Source organism: Ursus americanus, chromosome 7 (genome assembly GCF_024610735.1).
Source record: "Ursus americanus isolate L20-20 chromosome 7, mUrsAme1.1.p, whole genome shotgun sequence".
In the NCBI taxonomy this organism is placed as follows: domain Eukaryota; kingdom Metazoa; phylum Chordata; class Mammalia; order Carnivora; family Ursidae; genus Ursus; species Ursus americanus.
In genome coordinates, this window is record NC_142133.1 from 66769015 (window position 1) to 66791546 (window position 22532).

Sequence of the window (22532 nt, forward strand, 5' to 3'; positions counted from 1 at the left end):
GGAGAGACGCTTCAATGTTGTCACAATCGGGAAGTCAGCAGCCCAGAAGCTCACGTCCCTGGAAACGTTTAGGCTTTGTGTCTCCATTCATTCAACATATACAACCTTGAACCTTGGAGCTTTGAACATGGGCTCCTCTTGACTTCCTGAATGGACTGTAAGCATCCCGAGGTTGGGGATGGTGACCTCTTTCTTCAAGTCTTCTCATAGCAGGAAATACGACATTCTCCAACATTCCTCGGGACTAAAATGAGTGCTTATGGACAAATACCTAAAGTGCAAATGATTTGATAAATAGAGATGGATAAGATCTGCCCATCAACCAACACCTATGAAATAGTGTTATTGTTATCCGATACTCACCTCGGATAGTAAGTATCTGAACAAAGTTTACAAGTAATATTGCTATTTTGTTGCCTTTAAAAAATTCTTTTATTTATTCATTTGACAGAAAGAAAGAGAGCACAAGCAGGGGGAGCAGCAGAGGGAGAGGGAGAAGCAGACTTCCCGCTGAGCAGGGAGTCTGATGAGGGGCTCGGTCCCAGGACCCTGGGATCCTGACCTGAGCCAAAGGCAGATGCCTAACTGACTGAGCCACCCAGGTGCCCCTATTTTGTTGCTTAAAAAAATATATATATATGTATATGTATATATATTTATTTATTTATTTTAGAGAGTGCAAGCACAAGCAGGAGGGGCAGTGGGAGTGGGAGAGAGAATCTCAAGCAGACTCCCCACTGAGCGTGGAGCCCGAGGCGGGGTTCCATCTCACGACCTTGAGATTATGACCTGAGCGGAAATCAAGAGTCAGATGCTTAACGGACCATGCCACGCAGGTGCCGCCTCCCATCACCTGTCTTCCTGAGTGACCTCCGCCAGCCCACGGCCGCTGCCGGCCCCAGCTAGAGCGGAGAAGCTAGTGTGCTCTCCTGAAGCAGCCTGGGGACCCCCATCCTGGGACTCGGGAGCCGGCGCCCGCCTGCGGGTGTTTCCTGGGGCGGAGGCAGGCAGTCCGATTACTCCGGCCCACGGGAAGCGATGTTTTGTTCTGGCGCAGTGACCATGTGGATATTCCCACCTGGGAGCACCCAGAAGGGGTGTACCTTCCCTGACACACCAGTCCACTTGAAGCAGGGGAGAAAGAGCTAGAAGTGAGCACTAAGGGCAGATTGGGCTGATTCTGAGCAAGCAAATGGCCGATGATGGGGACCCAGAGAGTGCATTGGCCTGGAAATGAAACTTAAATTAGAACCGAATTGTTGTGTAGACTGTTCCTAACTAATCTGGGTAAAAGACTGCTTTTCAGTGCAGTTAATGACTACGTGGTTTACGATGATGCAGAGAAGCATCCGTCTCTAGAAAGAACTCGGGCTACCGGGGATGGTAAGGACCGCGTGGAGCGGCAGAGGGGAGCCAGTGCTCCAGCTGTCTGGGGTCCTCTCACTGCCTAGGAAAGAGCCTGCCTGTGGTCCGGCCGCCCCCTGGTCACCGGGGGGCCAGACCCTTGCTCTAACTCTCTCAGTCCCGGCAGCCCGTGTGCCCCCACCTGCACTCTGTCTGGTCGCGCTCTCCAGCTCCGAGGCCGGTGCAGGTGACCCGCCCAGCTCCTGGAGACCCCGCGGGCACCAGGCCTGCCCTGTGCCCCGACTTGCTCACAAGGCATCCAGGCCTGTCGGGGCACCTCAGGCTGCCCCCGGCTTCTTCCCCCCACGATCTCCCCAGGCCTGGCCTGACTTTAATCTTTGGCATCTTCTCTCTTCTCTCTCTGTGAGCCTGCCCCCTGCAAGCCCCTCACTAAGGCTCCTCCTTCTGCCCCATCTTTCCTCGAAGGCGCCTTTGCCACGAGGGCCCTGCCCTCCTCTCTGAGCTCATCCTGTCCTCTCTCAGACACCCGGGTGAGGTCCTATTCCTGGGGGGAGCTTCCTTGGGCTCCCTGCCCCGGACCTTGTTTTCTTGGGCAGCCGTAGGGTAGAGTGGAACAAACAGGGGCTTTGGGGGGGCCGACATGCCTACATCTGAATCCTCATGCTGCTCCTTTCTAGAATGTGACGTCAGCTAGGTCACACCTTATTCTCCGCATCTATAAAGGGAGGATCCTTTCAGCCTACATGGTTGTTATGAAGACTATATTAAAAGTCTGGGAGAGCGCTCGGCACACAGCAAACGATCAATAGCCGTTCCTTCCCTTCCTTCCTCCGATGCTAAGTGCGCCGCCCGCTCGACAGGACGGCCCTGGCCTTCCACAGCCTCAGCCCTGGGGAGCGCTCCAGAGCCAGGCCTGGCAGCAGGTGGCTCAGAGTCACCCCACTGGTGTCTCCCAGGGCCAGCGAGGGCCGCAGGGGCTTGGGGCACCAGTTAATCTCCCCTGCACGGACGCATGAGGGGCCACAGTGTGGGGTCCAGAGTGCTGAGCTGAACGAATGTCTGTTCCCAGTGTGGCCTTCCCGTCACAGGAAGAACCACTTCCGGGATGGAGGCTGCTCCAGGAATGCCGGGTAAGGACCAGGACGGGCCGGACCAGCTCACGGACCCCACCCCCCGCACCCAAGCACCTGCACACCCCACTCTGGTGACCAGTGGCCCCCTCAGGGGGTGAGGCCAACGTTTCAAGCCTCTGAAACTCCAGAGTCTCGCACCAGCCTTCTCTCAGGGCTCAGAGGCCTCTCAGAACAATTTATCCTTCGATGGGGATCCCCGCTCTGCACACTCCTCATTACACGGAAGGAAGCTTCTTTATAGACCAGGAGGAATCTGCTTTGTTCTTTCATTTAACAAATATTCATAGAGTACCTGCTAGGGAGCAGACATATCCCAGGCCCTGGGGATGCAGGTACCTGCCCTCTGGAAACTTCCATTCCAGGGTGGGAGCCATACAACAGACGACCTCGTGTGCTGCCAGGAGGTGGAAGACACTTGGTGGGGGGCCGTAGGGGAAGCAGGGGGAAGTTTAGAGAGGACATGGCGGGGAGGGCAGCCTGTGAACTTTCCAGAGTTCTCAGTCTCTGCCCCTGTGCGCAGGAACTTTGTTTTTTGTTTAAAGATCTTATTTATTTATTTGAGAGAGAGAGGGAAAGAAAGAACAAGCAGGGAAAGGGGCAGAGACAGAGGGAGAGGCAGGCTCCCCACTGAGCAGGGAGGATGTGGGGCTCGATCCCAGGACCCTGGGATCATGACCTGAGCCGAAGGCAGATGCTTCACCAAACTGAGCCACCCAGGCGTCCACCAGAAAATGGCCACTTTTTAGGGGAACAAAAAGAAAACACAATTACACTTGGCAGGAAATTCCTCTGGTAGGTACCCAGTTGAGGACAAACCCTTTGCTCTGGCAGCTTATGACCCTCTGGGTCATGTCCCACCGTTGGCGGCCACCCAGGCCAGACTCTCCCAGCAACTAATCCAGCCTCAGGCTAAAACCTTCCTGCCTCCTTTCCCCCTGCTTCTCCCCTCTGAAGTCCACGCTCTGTCCACAGTCAGGTGTGGCTTGTTTGCACACTTGCTTCGCCAGTCCTTCATTGGCTACCTTCTCCAGGGACAAAGTTGATAGTCCCCCTAACCTATCTGACCCCAGAATATAGCTTTCTACCTGGAACAAGAAAAGAATATTCTGGAAGTTACACACTTTCCAGTGCTTTCCTCCACACCAACCAGACAGAAGGCCAGGTAGTCCACCTTGGCTGCCCGAAGGTATCTTCCGAACCACCTCACATCTCCTTCTACTCCTCCCTGGCTTCCTCGTCTTCACAAGGGAGCCCACGGGTTTTCTAGAATGAGATCAGTTACGCTTCGGTAGCCTGCTCTTCGGGGGAGGGGCTCTGTAGCCTGCCCTCAGTACTACACTTCCTCAAATCTCCACGCTTCTCTTTCAGAGCACCAGCCACTTCTCATTTACTGCCACAAAGGAGTTTTTTGCTTCGTTTTGTTTTAATTTGGCATGGACGTGATCGCTAAATCGTGTCCGTGAGCTCCTCGAGGGCAGGGCCCAGGTCCGTTTTGCTCCCTGTTGACTCCACGAAACCCCGCCCAATGCCTGGCAGAGAGTAGAAGCCTAACAGTTGTCAACTGTGCAAATAAAACATACCCAAGATACAAGTATATTGGTACTACGCATACAACAAAGACGAAGGAAACACGAAGAAGGAAGGTCTGAGTGGTAGATCCTAAACCTCGGCTCCCTTCTAAATAAACGATGTATTTATTACAAGTAGGCCTGACCAAGGATGTTCCCTGATGTGCAAATTTATGAGGCGTCTTATAAGGGTATGAAAAATGGAAACTCAGTTTAGCTGTAGAGAAAAAAATAATAACATGAAACACAGAGACACGCACCCCTTCCTCTCGCCCCTCCCTAAAACCTGCTCTGGACACGAAAAGAAAGCGAGACTGAGCCCAACCAATCAGAAGTCAGCTTTTCCAAGGCCCGGCCCGCCGCCGGGGTGACGGACAGCAAGCTCCGCACCAGCGCAGCGCCACCTGCAGGTCTAGGCGTGCACATGCGGCGCCTGCCGGTAGGGTGCTTTGCCCGGACCTGGCCGGTCTCTGTGGCCCGTAGAGGCGCGGGCCTCTGGTCCGCACGCCCACACCGCACACCCCCCGAGTCAGAGCGCACAGGGGGCCGCTGTGGGGTCCATCAGGCAGGAGCCGCTGAGGAGCTGTCAAGCGGTGTTTATTTTGTTTACTCAAGTGACTTGGCCCACAACTTTCCCCTACTTTAAGCTATCCCTGCTTGGCCAGAAGAATGGATTTGATGAGGAAAAGTGTCTGAGAAAAGTGACACAAGAGTGGTTTTAAATGCTTCAGTTGCATCTGTTTGGGGCCCAACCTCCATTAAGCAGATGGATGTGGAGGGCCTAGCACCCTTTCCCTGGTCCCCAGTCAGTGGGGCAGGGCTGGGGGAGGGGTTGCTCCACTCCCACTCCCTGTCCCCCCCCACTCCCTACCCCCCACCCCCAGCAAGTGACCCGGAGAGCCCAGGCTGCTGGCACTACACCCAGACCCGCAGGTCGCCCTCTCTGAATGGGCCTGACTGGGTGACTGTCAGCCCTGCTCTCCCTCACCTGGGCAGGGCACAGAACTAAAATCATCATATGCGTTTCATATTCCTTATTCCTGATTTTTAAAAAATTTTGTGTATTATTTATTTATTTATTTATTTATTTGCAAAGTTTATTTATGTAAATAATCTCTACACCCAACGTGGGGCTCGAACTCACCCCAAGATCAAGAGTTGCCTGCTCCTCCGACTGAGCCAGCCAGGCGCCCCCTTATTCCTAATTTGAAAGAAGGTCTGAGGAGTATTCCTGCAGGACACTGAAGACTTGCTTGCCTCAAGGTAGATTTTCCCCTTGTGTCACTCAGCGGCCTTCAGGACAACCCCTTGGTGCTGCCTGACCTCCTCTTCAGGAGGGGTTTGTTCTGGAAGGAGGGCAGCCCGACATCCGGGATGTCCCGATGCTCTCAGGAACCCCCAGTATGGGGAAGGTCGGGGAGGATAAAAGTGTGGGGAAGAGGCATTTTTATTTTAGTGAGCAGCTGCTATGTGCCACGTACCATGTTAGATTTCTGACCAGAACAACAACGTCCTCACAAAAGCCCAAGAAATTTCGTTTAAAAAACATATTTATCATTTGAATATCACATATTAATTTTATACAAACAAGAATATCCCTTAAGCCTCTTCTTCTACCACCTGGCCCTGCTTTTCTTGCCTGTGGCGTGGCCAAAGCAAGTGGGAGTCTGTAGGATGGAATGGACAGGTATGCCACCAAAATCACCTGACAAGGTAGTCCAGATCCCGGTCTGATTACTACCAGAGCAATTGCGAGAGCTGGAAAATAAGGACCCAGGCCTCTCCCAGATGGGCAAGGAAGAAGCTCGAGGTTTCTGAAGAAACTGGCTCTGGAAACTCCAAGATGATGTGTCCGGTCAAGGGGGAGTGGACAGGACAACCCAATGAGCCCTGCTCACTGCTGGCTGCTGGGAAGGGAGGGTCTAGGTCAGTTATGGAATCTGGGAAATCTGGTCTTTGTCCAAAGCCACCATAGTGGTGAGGGAAGACTTGCTTCTTGGGGACACAAGTTTGCCCCGGCAGAGTCAGCAGCCAACCCAGGACCTAAGACAGGCCATTCCTGTCAATCCCTAGGCCAATGCCTAGGCATCACAGTAAAGTAGCCTGTGCTGGGGGTAAACTGAGGCAGGCAATTGGGGTCCCAGCAGGGGTACTTCAGGGACAGGGCTGGGGTGAGGCCTGCCTGGGGACAGAGCTGTGAGCCCAAAGGTAGGTCCTATTGAGGGAATTTTCCGTATTCCTTTCCCACTTCTGAGACAAGGGACAGAGAGAAGTGGAAAGGCAATTAATAAAATTACTGCTAGTACACCTGAAACTAATATCACGCTGCATGTTAATTAGGCTGCCATTAAAACATATTAGACTTGCATTAAAAATAAACAACTGAAAGTCCTGTCTGCTGACGTTTGCGGAGCGCTTGCTGAGTGCCAGGCTCTGTACTGGGCACTTAGCGTTAGCCATCAAATCCTCCCAGCGAGCCCAGGTGTGGGCAGGCCCGTCCTGCCTCATTACGCCCGAGTTCACAGCGTCTGCGGAGCGGCCAGGCCCGACTCACCTCCGCATCTACCCGAAACGAAGTCCCTGCCCTTCCCCGCAACACCGTCCTGGGACCGGAGCCCCGGTGAGCGAGACCCCCTGGCCTGGGGAATCTGACCTGAGTCCCGTGCTGTCGCAGCTCCCCGTGTGGGCCTGGGAAACATGGACTTCTCTGGGCCACCACCCCCTCCTTTGTTCACAAGGGGTTTTGCTCTCCACGTCCCCTGCTGGGTGTTTGGGGTCATTTCTATCGTTCTTACCCTGGTCCTCTGTCTGGTTAGAAAAGGAATAGACGTGCAGAAGAGGGGCAGACATGAGGGGCTGGGGGGGATGTCCTGAGTCCTAAAGTGGATTCCTGCAGCCGGTGAGCATCCCCACGTGTGGTCTGGACTCAACCGCCCCGAGTGGGGGGTGGGGCAGTGGAGCCTGTTGCCAAGCCCACGGTTCAGAAAACTAATGTCTTCTCAGGTCGAAGAGCAAGTCAGAGGCGGAGCTAGGGTTAATCCAGGTCTCTCGAGCCCTAGACCAGGCTGCTCTCGGCTCCCTGGGCTCAGGCCCCAGGCTGGAGCAGAGGAGGAAGGACAGGAGAGGGGGTGTCTGCAGGGCTGTGGTCCTTTCTGAAAGCCTGAGGCCAGACCCATGTTCTTGCCTTTGCCAGCTTCCAGAGGCCACTCACAGCCCTTGGCTCGTGGCCCCTTCTCCTCTTTCAAAGCCGACAGCAGCAGGTCAGGTCCCCCTCACACCTTGTCCCTGTGTTGCTGACTCTTCTGTCTCCTCCCCTACTTCGAAGGCCCCCTATGATTACACTGAGCCCCCTCCTCCGGGATAATCCAGGTGATCTCCCCATCTCCAGCGGGGCTGACTAGCAACCTTGATGCCCCTTGCCATGTGACCCAACATATTCCCAGGTTCCAGGGATTAGGATGTGGACATCTTTGGGGGTCACTATTCTGGCTGCCATATGCCCCTTGTCCCAAAGGCGGCTTCCCCCAAATAGTCACATTTCCTGCACATTGGCCTGTGGACTGTGATTTGCACCGGCAGCTCTCTCCCGAGTACCTCTCGGAAAAGATGGTGTCCGGCCCCAGCCTCATCCTCAGAGAATTTCCCCTCATTCCATTTCTGGCTTCCTGTGTTCCCCTGCAAGGGTTCCTGGGAGGTGCCAGCCCCTGGTGGGCAGGCCCTGGTTCCCACCTTCTCAGCATTCCCCTGTCTTTCTGTGTGTCCCTCCCACAAGTGGACCCCTGGCCTCTGGCCTGGACGAAGGACAGGGAGACAGGCCCAGGTTGCTGGCCAGGCTTGGCAGGGGAAGGCAGACTTGTCTGCAGATGGGACAAGGAGGTGGTCGAGGCTGGCGCATCAGCTGACGGGCCGTCAGTCCTGGAGTGAGCAAAGGGCTATGGAATCCATTCCCCAGGGAGGGTCCTGTGCCTCACCGGAGAAATGGAGGTGGTTTCAGCTGGTGAAATGGAGATGGGGGGCCAGGCTCGGCCTGCTTATGTGGCCCTGCTCTGCTTGGGGGTGGAGGGGGGTGGAGGAAGCCGACCAGGCAGACAGCTGTGCCAGGATCTTTTGGGAACTGGGGTGGAGGCCGTGAGTTTGTCCATGTCCCCCGAAGTGCTGGGGGCAGCTGGGAATTGGGCATCACTGCTGGTCGCCTTCCATGCTGTCCCCTGCCCCTTGCACTCTCTTGACACTGTCCTCTCAGGGGCCACCTGGGGCCATCTTGGGTCAAATGCAGCCACCTTGTCTTTGCTCCCTGTCCTAGGCAGCCAAAATGGTTTCCTGGGACTCAGACCCTTGTGTAGTCCCTTCCCCTTGAGTGTGGGCTGGTCCTGGTGACTTGCTGTTTACAAAGAGAGTAGGACAAAAGCTTCTAAGATGCTGACACAGAAGTCTGCGACTTCCCTCCTGCCTGCACACTGTCTCCCTGTCACTCTGACGAAGGCAGCTGCCATCTTGTGAGCTGCCCTGTGGAGAGGCCACACGGCAGGGAACTGGGGGCCACTTTCAGCCCTCAGCCAGCATTGAATAGATGGCCTCAGTCCGACAACCCGCAAGGAACTGAATCTTGTTAAGAACGACCACATGAGGAAGCTTGGAAATGGATCCTTCCCTGTCAGACCTGGAGATGGCTGGAGCCACCCCCAGATTCCTGACATACAGAATCTGTGAGATAACGAATGTTGCTGTTCAAACCACCAAGGTCTGGGTTAGTTTGTTACACAGTGATCGATCACACACACCCCCCTTTGTCCTTGACCCTGTTGCCCCATCAGCCCTTTGTCCTTGGCCTTTGTTTACTCATCTGGTTCTCCCCTTGCCTTCCCAGCCTCCTCCTCTCTCCTTCGCCGTCATCTCTTCCACCCCAGGCTGAGGTTTTCCCCAGCATCTCTGGTCGCCACACACCTCAGGGAGAACCCATCTATTCACGGCTTCAGTAATGGGTAAGTACCGTGTCTATAGCAATGTTCTTCCAGTCATTCCCCCCGTTCCATCAGCTCATCTGCATTCAGTTCCATTTCTCCTCCGGCCCCTGAATATATATTTTATCTGAATGTTACTATAACAACCCAAACCAGTGAATATGTCCCTTCCCGTCATCTCTGTTTCCAGTCAGCAATAGATGTTCCTTTTGGAAGGAGGCTGAGGGCTTGCTCATACCCCCTGTCAGAGCTGAGCACAGATCCCCTCGCCTCTGAGCTGCCTCCCTCCAAAGCAGACTCGCCTTCCTTAAACATAAACCCCAAGACATCAGATTATCACTCTCGAGTCTCCACATCCTTTCCCATTGACCTTGCCTGATGTTTTCCACCAAGATGCTCACGTGACTTTAGCGGCCAGACCGGGGTCTGCATGCTGGTTCTACCATATTCTGCCTGGGTGCCGGTGGGTTCATTTCCTTGGCCTCAGGTTTCTAACCTGAAGCTAAAAACTGGAAAGGCCCCAAATGTCCTTCAACAGGTGAATGGTTAAACTGTGGCACATCTGTACTGTGGAATTATGTTGGGTGAATAAAGCCAGTCCCAAAAGGTTTGACTCCATTTACATAACATCAGTGAAATGAGAAAACTGTAGAAATGAAGAACGGATTCATATTGCCTGGGGTTGGGGAGAGGCACAGGGGAGGTGGCTGTGACTATAAAAGGGGATGAACATGTTCTGTACCTTGATTGCGTCAATGTCAATATCCTGGTCGTGATATGACATTTAAGTGTTGAGAGAATTTATCACGGTCTGGGGCGGGGGACTGGTAAGGGGTACAGAGAATTTCTCTGCAGTTCTTACAACTGCACGTGAATCTAAAGTTATCTCCAAAAAGGGGCGCCTGGCCGGCTTGGTCGGTTGAGTTGGTAGATATCGTTGTCAGTATCAACGTGGCTATTGATCTCCGAGTTGAGAGTTCAAGCCCCATGTTGGGCATAGAGCTTACTTAAAAAAAAATGATCTCCAAAAAGTTTAATTAAAAAAAGATACCCCTTTCATTGAGTTGCAAGGAACTCAAAGCCTGGAAGGCACATTACTAATAAAAGAATATGAATGAAAAAAATAACTGCTTTTTACTCACGAACATGTTTGTATCTGACACACACCACAGGCTTCCAGGCTTTTATCTTGATATTGAATTACCTGCCCCACAGAGAACCAGGTGGGCTGTGGGGTTGCTCAGCACCTCCCCTGAGCCCATGAGACCCTATTCAGCAGGGGGCAGCTCCTTTCCTCTTCCCTTTGCAGGAGCAATGAAAGGGGGGGTGGTGGGCGGACTTGGGTGAGGGAAGGCTGCTGCAGAGTCAGGAAAGTTCCGTAAGGCAGGGTCACTGAGTCTGAGGGTGCAGGCCGGCAGCAGGGGGAGAGAGATTGAGGAGAAGTGACCATGGGATCACGATCTTGCCCTCCCTGTGCCTTCCTGAATATTTCCCTCTCAGCCCTGATGCCCTCACCTACCAAATCCCAACCAGCTTTGAGCTCTGGCTCAGGTCTGTTTCCTGAGACCCTCATCCCAGCCTCAATCTCTGCTTATTTGAGCTCCATAATTTACATTTTATTTTAATTTTTTTTTTAGAGAGAGAGAGAAGGGAGGGGGGACAGGCAGAGGGAGAGACAGAGAATCCTCAAGCAGACTCCTCACTGAGCACAGAGCCCGACGTGGGGCTCAATCGCATGACCCTGAGACCATGACCCGAGCCGAAATCAAGAGTTGGATGCTTAACTGACTGAGCCACCCAGGTGCCCCTGAGCTCCACAGTTTAGCTCATGATTCACTGGCTAACGTTGCCTGGATAGTGTCACGTGATAACGCCTCACAGAGAGAAAGCCTTGCACCAGGCTCCTTGGCACAATGCTGGGCGTAGAATACACGTACAGAAATAATTGTTGGCTTATATCACAGTCAAAGGGATGATCCCCTTGATTTATGGAGCAGTCATAACAATCAAGGAGAAAGAGATTCACAGCCTGATGGAAAAAGGGTCAAAAATAAATGGATAGTTTTCAGTTTATAAATGCAAATGGCCCTTAAACCTGTGAAAAGATGGTCGACCTCCTCAAAAAGGAAGAAATGCAAAACAAAATGTGTGGTGAGAGATCGCTGCTCACCTATCAGATGGGCAAACATCCAAGAGTTTAACAACATTCTCAACCGGCAGCATACTTTTTCATGCATATTCCTGGTGGGAAGGCAAAATGCTGCAACCCCTAGGGGTAATTTTTTGAAAATTTTATTTAAAAGCAATCTTAAACTTACAGAAAAGATGCGAATCCAGTAAAAGAACTTCATTTTCTCTAAACTTTTTAAAAGATTTTATGTATTGACACATTTATTTAGAGTGTGAGCGGGGGAAGGAGCAGGGGAGAGGGAAGGAGAATCGCGAGCAGACTCATGTGGGGCTCAAGCTCATGATCTTGAGATTGTGACCCCGAGATCATGACCTGAGCCAAAATCAAGAGTCAGATGCTTAACGGACTGGGCTTCCCCCCATCCCAGGCGCCCCTTCTCTAAGCTTTTTATGATGTGTCAACATGAAGCCCAACCACTTCCAAGAAACTTTAGTATTGGATATATTTCTTTCCAATAAGGACATTCTCTTTCACAATTATAGCATAAACATAAAAATCAGGAAAGTAACACTGACCCATTACTACCATCTACCCTCAGACCCCATTCAACTTTCTCCTATTATTCCAATAACGTCCTTTAGAGCAAAAAGATTTGATCCTGGGGCGCCTGGGTGGCTCAGTCATTAAGTGTTTGCCTTCGGCTCAGGGCGTGATCCCAGAGTTCTGGGACCGAGCCCCGCATCGGGCTCCCTGCTCCACTGGGAGCCTGCTTCTTCCTCTCCCACTCCCCCTGCTTGTGTTCCCTCTCTCGCTGCCTGTCTCTCTCTGTCAAATGAATAAATAAAATCTTAAAAAAAAAAGATTTGATCCAGAATCACATATTTAATTGTCATGTGTTCAGTTTCCTTTGATCTGAAACAGTCCTCAATCTATCATTGACTTTCATGACCTTGATAGTCTTGAAACATACAGGTCAGTTATTTTGTAGAATATCCCTTGGTTTGGGTTTGCTATGGTCTGGTGTTTGTGTCCCCTCAAAATTCCTATGTTGAAACCTAATGCCCAAGGTGATGGAATTAGGAGGTAGGGCTTTGGAAGGCTCTGCCCTCATGATTGGGATCAATGCCCACAGAAAAGAGACCCCAGAGTGCTAGCTTGTCCCTTCCACCGTGTGAGGACACAGAGAAAACATGGCTGTCCACGAGCCAGGAAGTCCTCATCAGACATCAAATCTGCTGCTGCGATGATCCTGGACTTTTCAGACCCCAGAACTGTGGGAAGTGAATGTTTGTCGTTCATAAGTCACCAGCCTATGGTACTTGGTGATAGAAGCCCAATGGATTAAGATAGGGTTTTTCTGATGTCTCCTCAAGATTAGATTCGGATGGGGCGCCTGGGTGGCTCAGTTGTTAAGCTCTGCCTTTGGCTCAGGGCGTGATCCCGGAGTCCTGGGATCGAGCCCCACATCAGGCTCCTCCGCTGGGAGCCTGCTTCTTCCTCTCCCACTCCCCCTGCTTGTGTTCCCTCTCTCGCTGGCTGTCTCTCTCTCTCTGTCAAATAAATAAATAAAATCTTAAAAAAATATTAGATTCGGTGATGCATCTTGGACTGGAATATCATAGAAATGATGTCGTGTCATCGTGCATCCCGTTGGTGGCATAACATTTCAATCCGGCTCATTACTGATGATGTTGACTTTAATCACTTGGTGAAAGGGACGTGTTTCAGGTTTTTCCATTGTAAAGTCACTCTTTTCCCCTTTGTAATTAGTCAGTATTTTGTTGGGAAGTATTTTGAGACTATATAAATATCCTGTTCCTCATTAAACTGGCAATTTGTTCATCTATTTCTAGCAGTGGGGACTCCTAGATTCCTATTTTATTTGTTGGGTTATAATCTGTTGGTATCATCTTGATTCTGATGCTCAAAATTTCCCATCTTTTGCCAGTGGGAGCCTCTCCCCTGCACCCCGTTATTCTTTGAGCACTTCCTTACTTTTCAGTGTGATGTGTTCTGGGCTCATCTTGCTCCTTGCTTGACCCCACTCTGGAATCTGCCATTCCTCCAAGAAGGTTCTGTTCCTTTTAGTAAAGAATGGTATTTAGAAACTAAGATCTGGGCATGAGGTGTGCTCATTGCTGTGGAGGACTCGTTGCTCACAGGCGCTCTCCATGGACAGAAAAAGAGACACAGACAGACATGTATATACACACGCATATTGTACATCTGTATTTTTATACCTGTCGAAGCACAGTGTGCAGCTCATGCTGGAGTGAGAAGTAGAGGCTGAGGTGTCTCCTGGAGGGAGGGGCTGACCCAGTGTCTAGAAATGGGGGAGGTTCACGACAGTTGCTGCGGGAATGGTCCACCCAGCCCTTTGGGCCTTTGGGGGGCTGGTTGCTGGTCCACGGACTTCCCAGAGAATAGGCTGACTGGCAGCTGGCTGAGGCTTTACAGAAGTGACATCAAATCCCCAGCCCTAGGGATGGCTCATGCTCTGAAGGCATCCCCGGGAAGGCATGACCATGCCAGGAGGAAGCCGGCTCTCCCCAAAGGAGACTTCCCTGTAGGCCCTCAGGCCCAGCCGAGGAGGACAATGAACCGGGGAGATTCTCTCGGGACCAGGACCTGGATCCCCTGTGGAGAGGTGAGCCCTGGCAGCCCAGCCAGCAGGGTGTGGTGTAGGCCGTGGGCTGGCAACCCCTGAGGGTCCTCCCCTTCTCCCCTTTTGCGAAGTCAGTCCTTACTGCGGACAATCTGTTTTCTCTCTGCCGTCAGAGATTCGGTGTTTGGGGTGGTTACATTTAGAATTGAGCCACCGTGATAGATAAGCAGCCACATCCACCTCATTGAGAGAAATGCACATTACTCAGAGATCCTGATTTTAGAGCTGGTCATGACTTGGATCGTCTTCCTTTGGGAAGGAGATCAAGTGCATTTTTAGTTGTAGATGGCGTGGGTTCTTCATTTTAGTAAGAACATCTTAAAAATATCTTTTTTTATTGAGGTGAAATTCCCCTAACATTAATCATGTAAAAATGTACAATTCGGGGCGGGTAGCACCCTTGCAATGTTGTGCAACCACCGTCTCCATCAGGTAGCCAGGGCGTTTCGAAAGCGCGTCCACGAGGAAAGAAGGTACGCGTGGGGGCTGGGCAGCCGGGGGGTGCGGTGTGTCCGGCCAGCACCCCTTGCTCGGGGGACAGCTCTGCTCCTGCTCCGCGCGCGCTGGCTGCATCCGTGTGCACCAGGGCCGCCTCCGCGCTCACTCGTGGGGGTGGGCGTGTGACTCAGCTGTCCTGCTAGTTGTAGAACCCGGTTCACGGCGGGCCTGGGACCCAGGCCGGAACAACTGAAGTGACCCCTGGAACTTTTCTGCTGGGGAGGGCCCCTTGAGTGAGGGTGACAACGAAACACAAAACAGAACAATTAGGTGTCTCGGACCTTGAGGCTCGAGGTGGGGGAGGGGTCGTTGCCAAAGGCCGCGGAGCTTCTTGTCCTAGAAGCACGAGGGCACTTCCTGAGGGGAAAGAAAACAATGTTCTTCCGCTGGGATCGCAAACTGGCAGGAGGTACGCCCGCGACTGCTGGCCGCCATCTTGGAGTCGCCTCAAGGAGGAGACAAGGTGCCGCCACAGTGGCGAGCAGACGAGCGTGATGGCGCCAGTGAGCTCGGGAGCTAGCCTTTGAGTCCCCAGATTTACCTGTTCCTCAGTCCCCGACCCCGGGGCTTCCCAATTGTCTCAACCCTAAACTACTGAATCCCTTTGTTTAAAATCTGGTTTAGGCTGGGATTCTGTCCCATGTGACTGAGAGTCTTGACGAATATAACAAGCCACATGGAAGGTAGGTGGAAGCAGCACCATTTGCTATAGATGAGGAACCTACGTGGATAGTGGTCCGTGATGCAGCTCTCCTGGTGGGTGTGACAGCCGTGGATATTAAGATGACCCAAGTGGTGAGTCACTGTGGGGTTGCAATCACCGAGCCGGGTGGTAGGTGAGCCAGGTCTGGACACCAGCGAGGGGGTGCAGCACAGGTAGGCGGAATGGCTTCAGAAGCCGACTGATGGAGAGGACAGAAGGTCTCGCAGGGTGCGGGGGCCAAGGGTAGTCTCATCTGAGTCAGAAGTGTGGGAACGGAGCCTTCCGCTGGAGTCCCCGGGTGGAAGATGTTAGAGGAACATGCTGTTGGGGAAGGAGCTGAGAGGCCCCGTGGTAGTCATTGGTGCTGGCTGCTGAATATGCCTGGTTCTCCCTGCTTTGCGGTCTGGTAGTGGTTACCTCGCGGTCCCGGTAGTTGAATGGAGCTGTGTGGCTGGTTCCGGCCAATGAGGGATGCGTGGCCATGTCAGGGTGATACCCTCCGGTGCTCTCCTTGCGATGGTGGCTCTCCTGTCAGCCAGGGTCCCAGAATATGCCATGAGCTCTACCCCTCGGCAGACGTGCCGCAGACATGGAACAGGAGCGAGAGAAGAAACTTCATGTTTTTTTTAGAATAGATTTAATAGATTTAATTTATAATTGGGCCATGCTAGATTTTTTGTATTGTGGTAAAATCGGTATAACATAAAATTGCCACCTTCACCGTTTCGAAGTGTAGAGTTCCGAGGCAGTAAGTACGCTCTCATAGTGTGCAGCCATCGCCACGTCCACTTCCAGAACTCTTTCCATCTTTCCACGCTGAAGCTCTGTACCCACCAAACATGCGCTTCCCACTCCTCACGCCCACCCCACGCGCCCCAGTCCCTGGCGGCCACCATTCTGCTTCGTCTCTATGAATCTGACTACTCTGGGTACCTCCCGTAGGTGGAATCACACAACATTTGTCCTTTTGTGTCTGACTTATTTCACTTAGCAGAGTGTCTTCAGGGTTGATCCATGTTGTGGCAGCTTTCAGAATGTCCTTCCCCTTTAAGGCTGAATAACATTCCATGGACCGTATACGCCACATTGTATTTATCTGTTCATCTATTCGTGAACTTCTGGGTGGTCTTCACCTTTTGGCTACTGCAAACAATACTGCTATGAACACTGGGGTACAAGTAGAGACTATGAGAGTCTCTGCTTTTGGTTCCTTCGGGTCTATACGTAGAAGTGGAATTGCTGGATTGTATGGTAATTCTATGTTTAATTTTTGTGAGGAGACACCGTACTGTCTTCCGCAGAACTTTTGTGACTTTAAGTCATGAAAATTTGGGGTTGTTTGCAATATTGCAGGATAACCCTAGACTATCCTGATACTGCCCCTTGCTCCGGATAATCTAGGATCAACCAGGATTCTGGTCAGGCCACAGTGGAACGGACAGAAGTGAGGGGGTCTAGGAGCCCGAAGGCTAAATCAGTCGGAGTCAGACCCAGTGTGATGTGTGGGGAGGAGGGCCAAGTAGAGTTAGCCAGCACTGAGATGCCTCTTCTCGGGACCACCTGGAGGGGCCACGTCAGGGCTAGGTTCCAGAACCAAAACTGCAGCCACATGGTTGCTTCTTGCTGGACACAAACCCCCTCTAACATGGTCAACTTGGGCCTCTTGACCCCAGCAACACAGATATCCAAGGTCACACACATTTTGGGCTCCCAGTGACTTCATCATAAATAGTTCTACTCAATAGAAACTTAACTTTGCTCTTCTTGACCTGAGAATCTCAGCTTGTGGAGAGCAACTATAATGTTTTAAAAGTGTGAGGTGGTGATGTCAGGGTCCGATGGACCAGGTTTTGAATCCTGGTTCTGTGACTTCCCCAACTGTGTGGCTTTGACTAAGCCTCAGTTTCTTCCTCTGTAGAGTGAGGATAATATAAACTACCACATAGGTTCGGCAAGGACTAAGGGAAATGTGCCAGGTCCGGTGCCTGGCGCACAGGAGGCACTCAGGAAACAGTCGCTGCTATTTGGGGGCAGTATTATATAAGCCCTTGAGGAAGGGAGAGGCATGGCGCCATCTTTCTGAACACGGCCTTCCCCTTAGCCATGCTTCAGAGTATTTGCGGGTGCCTGTCTTGATGTGGAAAGCAAAGCGGCAAGGAGCCTGCAATGCACACATTCATTCAACAGATGTTTATTGAGAACCTACTGGGCGTCAGGTGCCAAGCTACAGATGTGGTTCCTGTCCTCAAGGGGGAAACAGCATGAGTCTCTGGAACTGGACAGGTGAATCCACGGATAGCAGGGCCTGTCATCAGTGGCATGGGGCGACCACTTGAGTGAGGCTGACACTGAAAGAGGCCAGGACGATTGTGTGGAGAGTGGCCTCTGACCTTGAGGCTGGGGAGTGGGGAAGACTGTTGGTTGTGGGAGCATTCCTTCCAGAAGGAAAACTTCTTGGACGAAAGTTGGGTTCCATGTCTCAAAGAGTTAGGTAACTCTGTTCCTGTGCCCTCAAAGGGGTGAAGCTGGTGGGGGAGAAGGGAAAAGTAGGACTGGTTTCAGCAGTGAGGGCCTGAGTACCCATCTTTGGGACCCCCCACCCACAAGTGGGATGATGGGTGCCTGGGGAATGGAGCACTCCATGCCCTGGGTCAGAGAGCTCAGGGCACTGCCATGTGGCTGAAGTGCTAGGAGGATTGGGGGTGCACAGTAGGAGAGGCTGGTGGAGGTATGGGCAGAAGTGGAGAGCCAAGCTGGGGGGATCAGGGGGCCCAGCACCAAGCCCGAGAGGTAGCAGTTGGGAAAGTGATGAGCAGAGGGTGGCTGTGCTGACAGAAGTAGACAGAGATGCCCCAAGTCAGAAACCTGGAGCCCGTAGAACTCTCTGGGAAATGAGAACAACCCCCGCGGGAAAGGGGTGAGTAAGCGTGAGGGTGGAGTGTAGGTGTGCAGAATCTTCGAGCTGGAAGGGATCTTCAATGTCATTTAGTTCAACCTCCCACCCCATGAAGTCTTTCAGTCTTCCACTGTCCAACTGAGGGCACTCAACTCTACTTGGACACTTCAAGGTACGGGGAGCTCACTCCCTCTAAGGGGACTCATCCTATAGAAGTGCCCGAGCCTCCAAGACGGCCTGGATGGACCTGGCGCCTCGACCTTCGTCCTGTTGAGTGGGCTGGCCTCCACTCGGCGGCTGCACCTGGCGGGGGTGGCAGGTCGGGTGGGGATTGCGGTGCGGATGGGCCGGCGCTGCTGTCCCCAGCCCCAGTGCTGAGGCAGGCAGAGTGCAGTGGGCTCTGGTGGAGGTCGGGAGAACTGCAGGGTGAAGGCCGCCGGGGGCTCCGCGGGCTTCTGGGGGGAGGCACTTGACACCGGCCCGGGGAGAGGAGGGGCCGCTGTCCCTGCGGCCAGTGCTGGATGCGGGGACCCAGCGCAGAGGCAGCGCCAGGTAGCGGGGCACCCCGCGGGGGGTGGGGGGGAGGGCTGCAGCAAGGCCCCCGGCGGAGTGGCCCGGAGCGCGGCCGCGGAGGGGTGCCCAGGCCCAGCTCAGGGTCTGGGCACTGCGGGGTCCGGCCCTCCGTCTCGCAGCGTGCGTAGACCCCCGGCGGGGCCGCAGAGGCCGGGAAGTCGGGCCGAGGGCGCTAGGACCGGCCGCGCGCCCAGGCCGCTACCGCCGCGGCGCCCCGGGGCCCCCCAGTCGGCGCTGCCTCCCGGGCCGGCTCCGCAGCGCCGGGGCCGGGGCCAGCGCGGCCGCGGGGGGCGAGCAGCGGGCGGAGGCCTGGGCCCGCGGGCGGCCGGAGGGAGGGAAGGAGGAAGGCGGAGAGAAGGGGTGGGAGGGGGGGACCCGGCAGAGGAGGCGGAGAGAGGGAGCGCGACAGCGAGCGGAGGGAGGGAGCGAGCGAGGCAGGCAGGCGGGCCGGGAGGGAGGGAGGGCGCGCGGGCGGCGGCGGCGGCGGCGAGAGCAGAGGACGAGCCGGGACGCGGCGCCGCGGCACCAGGGCGCGCAGCCGGGCCGGCCCGACCCCACCGGCCACACGGTAATGAGCGCCGCTGCTGGCGGCCCGGGAGGCCGGCCCGGAGGCGGGCGGGGAGGAGGGGAGGCCGGGCGGGGGACACGGCGGCGGGCAGTGCCCGGCTCGGGGCACGCTCCCGGACCCCTGCAACTCGGCGCCGGGCGCTCGCGGGGCCAGGGCTGCGGGCGGGGACGGCGGGCCGGGCTGGCCAGGGCGGCGCGGGGGATTTGAGGGTTTGTTTATGTCCCCGCGGGCTCGGCAGGCGCCCCCTCCCGTCCCGCCCGCTCCCGGCGCGGAGCCCCCTCCCCGCCCCCGCCCGGCTCCGGGCTCAAGTTCAAGTCTATACAATGCCGCGGGGGGCCCCCTCCACCGCCGGCCTCAGCCGCGGTGCCCGGCTCGGCGCTGCCGCAGGGGCCCCGGCCTGGCCGCCCCCGCCTTCCGGGCTCTGCCCCCGCCCCGGGGCCCCGCCTGGGGCCTGCGGCCGGGGCGCTGGAGGGCGCGGACCCCGACCCGGAATGATCGGCTCCCGCCGCGGCCCGCAGGGAGCGGGGGAGGGGGCGGGGGCCGGGCCCCGCGCAGGCTCCGCGGCGGCGGCAGAAAATGGCAGCCTGGCACGACCCGGCCCCCCGCCCCTCCCCCCGGCTCCCGGCCCTCCTCGGCCCGGCGGGGCGGGGGACCCGGGAGGCCCCCGGGGGCGGACCGAGGGGTGATCCGGGGGCCGGGCCGGGGAGCGCTGCGCAGCGATCCTCCTCCGGCCACCTGTGGCTGGGGGTGCGGGGTGCCAGCGGATCTGGGAGGGGCGGCGGGGGTGGGGAGAGTGCCACTTGGGGGGCACACCTCCCCGCGGAGGGCCGGGCAGCGCGCGGGGGGGGACGTCGTGCCTGGCTCCTCCCTGCCCCCGCCGCGGGCCGTGGGAGCCGGGGCGGCGGCGGCGGCGGCGGCGGTGGCGGCGGTGGCGGCGGCGCCGCAGTGTGGGGGCGGGGCGGGGGCGGGCGAAGATCCCGGGCCGGGGCCGCGGGGACCGGAAAACGCGGGGATGGGAGCTGCGGGCCAGGGCCAGGGCCGGGAGCGGCGCGGGTGGGAGCGCCCGGGGTCGCCCCCTGCAGCAGCACCCCCCGTCGCACACACACGCACGCGGACACACTCACGCACACGCACCCCCGCTGGGCCGGTGCAGACGTGTCCTTGAAAGCTTCGCATCTGCACAGTGAAGGACGAGGCCTCGCAGAGGCTGCAGATCGGGGTCTTCGGCCCCGCGGCCCCGCGCCCCAGGAGACCCCGAGCTTCGGAGCCGCAGGCGGCCGCGGTCCGTGTCCCGCCCTCACCCCGGCTCCCCTCCCCCAGGCCGCCCTGCCCTCCCTCCCACTCGGCGCGGACCGAGCTGGCGTGGGTCCAGGGCCCGCCCCCGGCCTCCCCCAGCCCCCCATCGCTGGGGCCCGCGGCCCTCCGGCTGCCAAACTGCATTTCGCTTTCCTGGAACCTCCCTTCTTGGGGGCACCCACTCTCCTCCCACCCCCCCTCTGTTATTTCCCACTTTTCTCTCCCCCACTTTTCTATCCCCAACGTCCTTCCACCTCTCTCTCCTGCAAAGCCAGTTGAGTAGGTGTTGCTGCCCTGGTTGGGGAGTGGGGGCTTGCTGAGTCTCGGGGGCTTTCTTCCCCTGCTCCTGAGGGGAGCCCCCTGTGGCTGCACCTTGACCCAAGATGGCGTCCAGCACCCAGCTGGGCAGCTCCCGCCTGAGGGCGGGGGAGGAAGGGCAGCGGGGTGTGGGGGGCACTCAGAGCCATTCCACGCGCCCCCTCCCAAACTAGCAGGGACAGGAGCCTGGGCGAGAAGCGCCCTCTGCCCTGTGACCCAGCTTGCCCCTCGCTGCCATGCCCAGAGACTGCCATCAGCATCCCTGGGGGACTGCTCAGTCTTCATGTTTCACCCTGGGCTGCCAGCGGCTGAACCGGCCTCCAGTCTCCTGGGCTGGCGGGCTGTGAAGGGATCCTGGGATCAGGTGCTGCTCTGCTGTGCCTCCTCCCTTCCAGGCAGATGTGACAGCTGCAGCCAGGGAAGCTTTTCTCCTTCGGCGGCGGCGTTGCTGGAGTGTTAGGACTGGCCTGTGGGATCTGGGGAGCCCAGCTGTTAGGCGGAGGGACCCTGTTTGGGTTGTCCTCTCTGCTGGCAGGGGCTATCTTTTGGTGGCTTCTGAGCTGCCTGGCTTTGGGAGGCTGGGGTTGTCAGGAGTTCCTGCTAGGCTTCTGGGGCAAGGTGGTCCCCCTGTGCCTCCAGGTCCTATTGAGGAGAGCCTGGTTGGTTGACAGGCAACTGTGAAAGTGTGAGCATGCGTGCCTGTGTGTGCGTGTGCATGTGCTGCACCCAGGCAGGGGCCGGCCGACTTGTGCCTCAGCTCTGGCACCTGCCTGCCTTCCTCCCTTCCCCGGCCCCACTGCTTTGGGCCCTGGCTCCGTCTCTGCACTCTTCTCCAGCTGCTTGGTACCGGTCTGCAGCTACTCCTCAGAAGCATAGCCCCTGCCCTGGCTCAGGCTGACCCATGTTCTCCTTGTTTTCCACCCCAGGTCTGGGGGGGCGGGTGGCTGCAATAGGAGGCCGGCCTTAAAAAGGTGAATTCCTTCTAGAATCGAGGCGTGCCGGGTGCACAGTGCAAGGGCAGCCCCCCTAGCCCTGGAGAGGACGACCGGACGGTGGCCATCTGTCAGGGTGTCTGCAGACAGGATTCCTCTGTGGGGTGGGGGTTGGACTGGAGCTTGGAGGTCCATTCCAACTTTGAAATTCTATGGCTCTGATTCTACTGGTGGAATTTCAGAACCAGGAATGGGGGCGGGGTGGTCTGTTTTCACCATACAGCGGTAATCCGGAAAGGCTTCCAAGGAGAGGAGGTCTGAGAGAGCAAGGCCTCCTGGGGGATGGGCCTTTGAAAGGAAAAGGTGGCTCGAGGGTTGGGGGCCCTGCAAGGAGAGAGGTTTGTCACAGGTGACTCCACAGAGAGTGTAAAAATACAGCCTCGGGGTGAAGCTTCACACACGTGTGTCCTTCTGTAGGCTTATGTGTAAATCTGTGTGTGCACGTAATTTCTGAGGTTTTTTTCCCCCGAGTTCAATTCATAATATGCTCTCGAGTCCCTTGTGAATATTTTCCTATCACAGTCACACATCACTGCCAACGGTCCTCTGAAAAAGGCTGCAAGAAATGCAGGACAAGCTATAAAATGCTTGCCCAGCGTGACTTGGCCCCACACTGTCCCGTCTCCTGCTCTCTCCCATAAGCCTGTGGTTTCCACAGGACAAGGACCTTGACTTGGCTGCCTCCGGGTCCCCCATCAGACATTTAGTGGGGCCTCCATGGGTGTCTGCTGGACGGTGGGGGAGCTTGCTACACATCTGTGTTTTGGGTCCCTGCCCTCTCCCTAGCGGTGGCCAGGCAAGGCTCCTTTTGTTGAGAAGTATACAGGAGACTCGGAGGAGTTTTACCTGCTCCCTAATGGGTAAA

The 22532-nt window shown here is 55.8% G+C and overlaps 2 protein-coding genes across 6 annotated transcripts in view; one reads left to right on the top strand and one right to left on the bottom strand.

Annotated features, from left to right (window-relative positions):
* Positions 1-13376: 13376 nt before the first annotated feature.
* Positions 13377-20719, bottom strand: LOC148109721 (uncharacterized). 4 transcript variants are annotated; one of them, XR_015725324.1, is made up of 3 exons: positions 20196-20719; positions 18074-18223; positions 13377-17549 (listed from the first exon to the last, which is right to left on the bottom strand). XR_015725324.1 is itself a non-coding variant. In XM_087863806.1 (3 exons), exons 1-3 carry the CDS (start codon positions 20499-20501, stop codon positions 17536-17538), a joined length of 363 nt encoding a protein of 120 aa, XP_087719932.1. In that variant the 5' UTR covers positions 20502-20719; the 3' UTR covers positions 13377-17535. The 4 variants fall into 4 exon arrangements, 1 of the variants encoding a protein (XP_087719932.1); XM_087863806.1 differs by having other exon boundaries at positions 18181-18223; XR_015725326.1 differs by lacking the exon at positions 18074-18223.
* The window catches only part of DNMT3A (DNA methyltransferase 3 alpha), a 101551-nt gene continuing 97358 nt past the window's right edge, over positions 18340-22532 (top strand). The window contains exon 1 of one of the 2 annotated variants that reach the window (XM_045809283.2): positions 18340-18472. The gene's annotated coding sequence lies outside the window, so the exon portion shown is untranslated. Of the gene's footprint in view, positions 18473-18936; positions 19062-22532 lie in introns of those variants that run through there. The other variant, XM_045809282.2, reaches the window with a different exon arrangement.

Coding starts and splice junctions, on each gene's coding strand:
- LOC148109721 (XM_087863806.1), bottom strand. CDS start 20,501: ATGCAGTTTGGCAGCCGGAGGGCCGCGGGCCCCAGCGATGGGGGGCTG. Junction 18,224..20,195: donor TCTGCACCGGCCCAGCGGGG/GTGCGTGTGCGT, acceptor CACCCCCGCCAG/GTGCAGCCGCCGAGTGGAGG.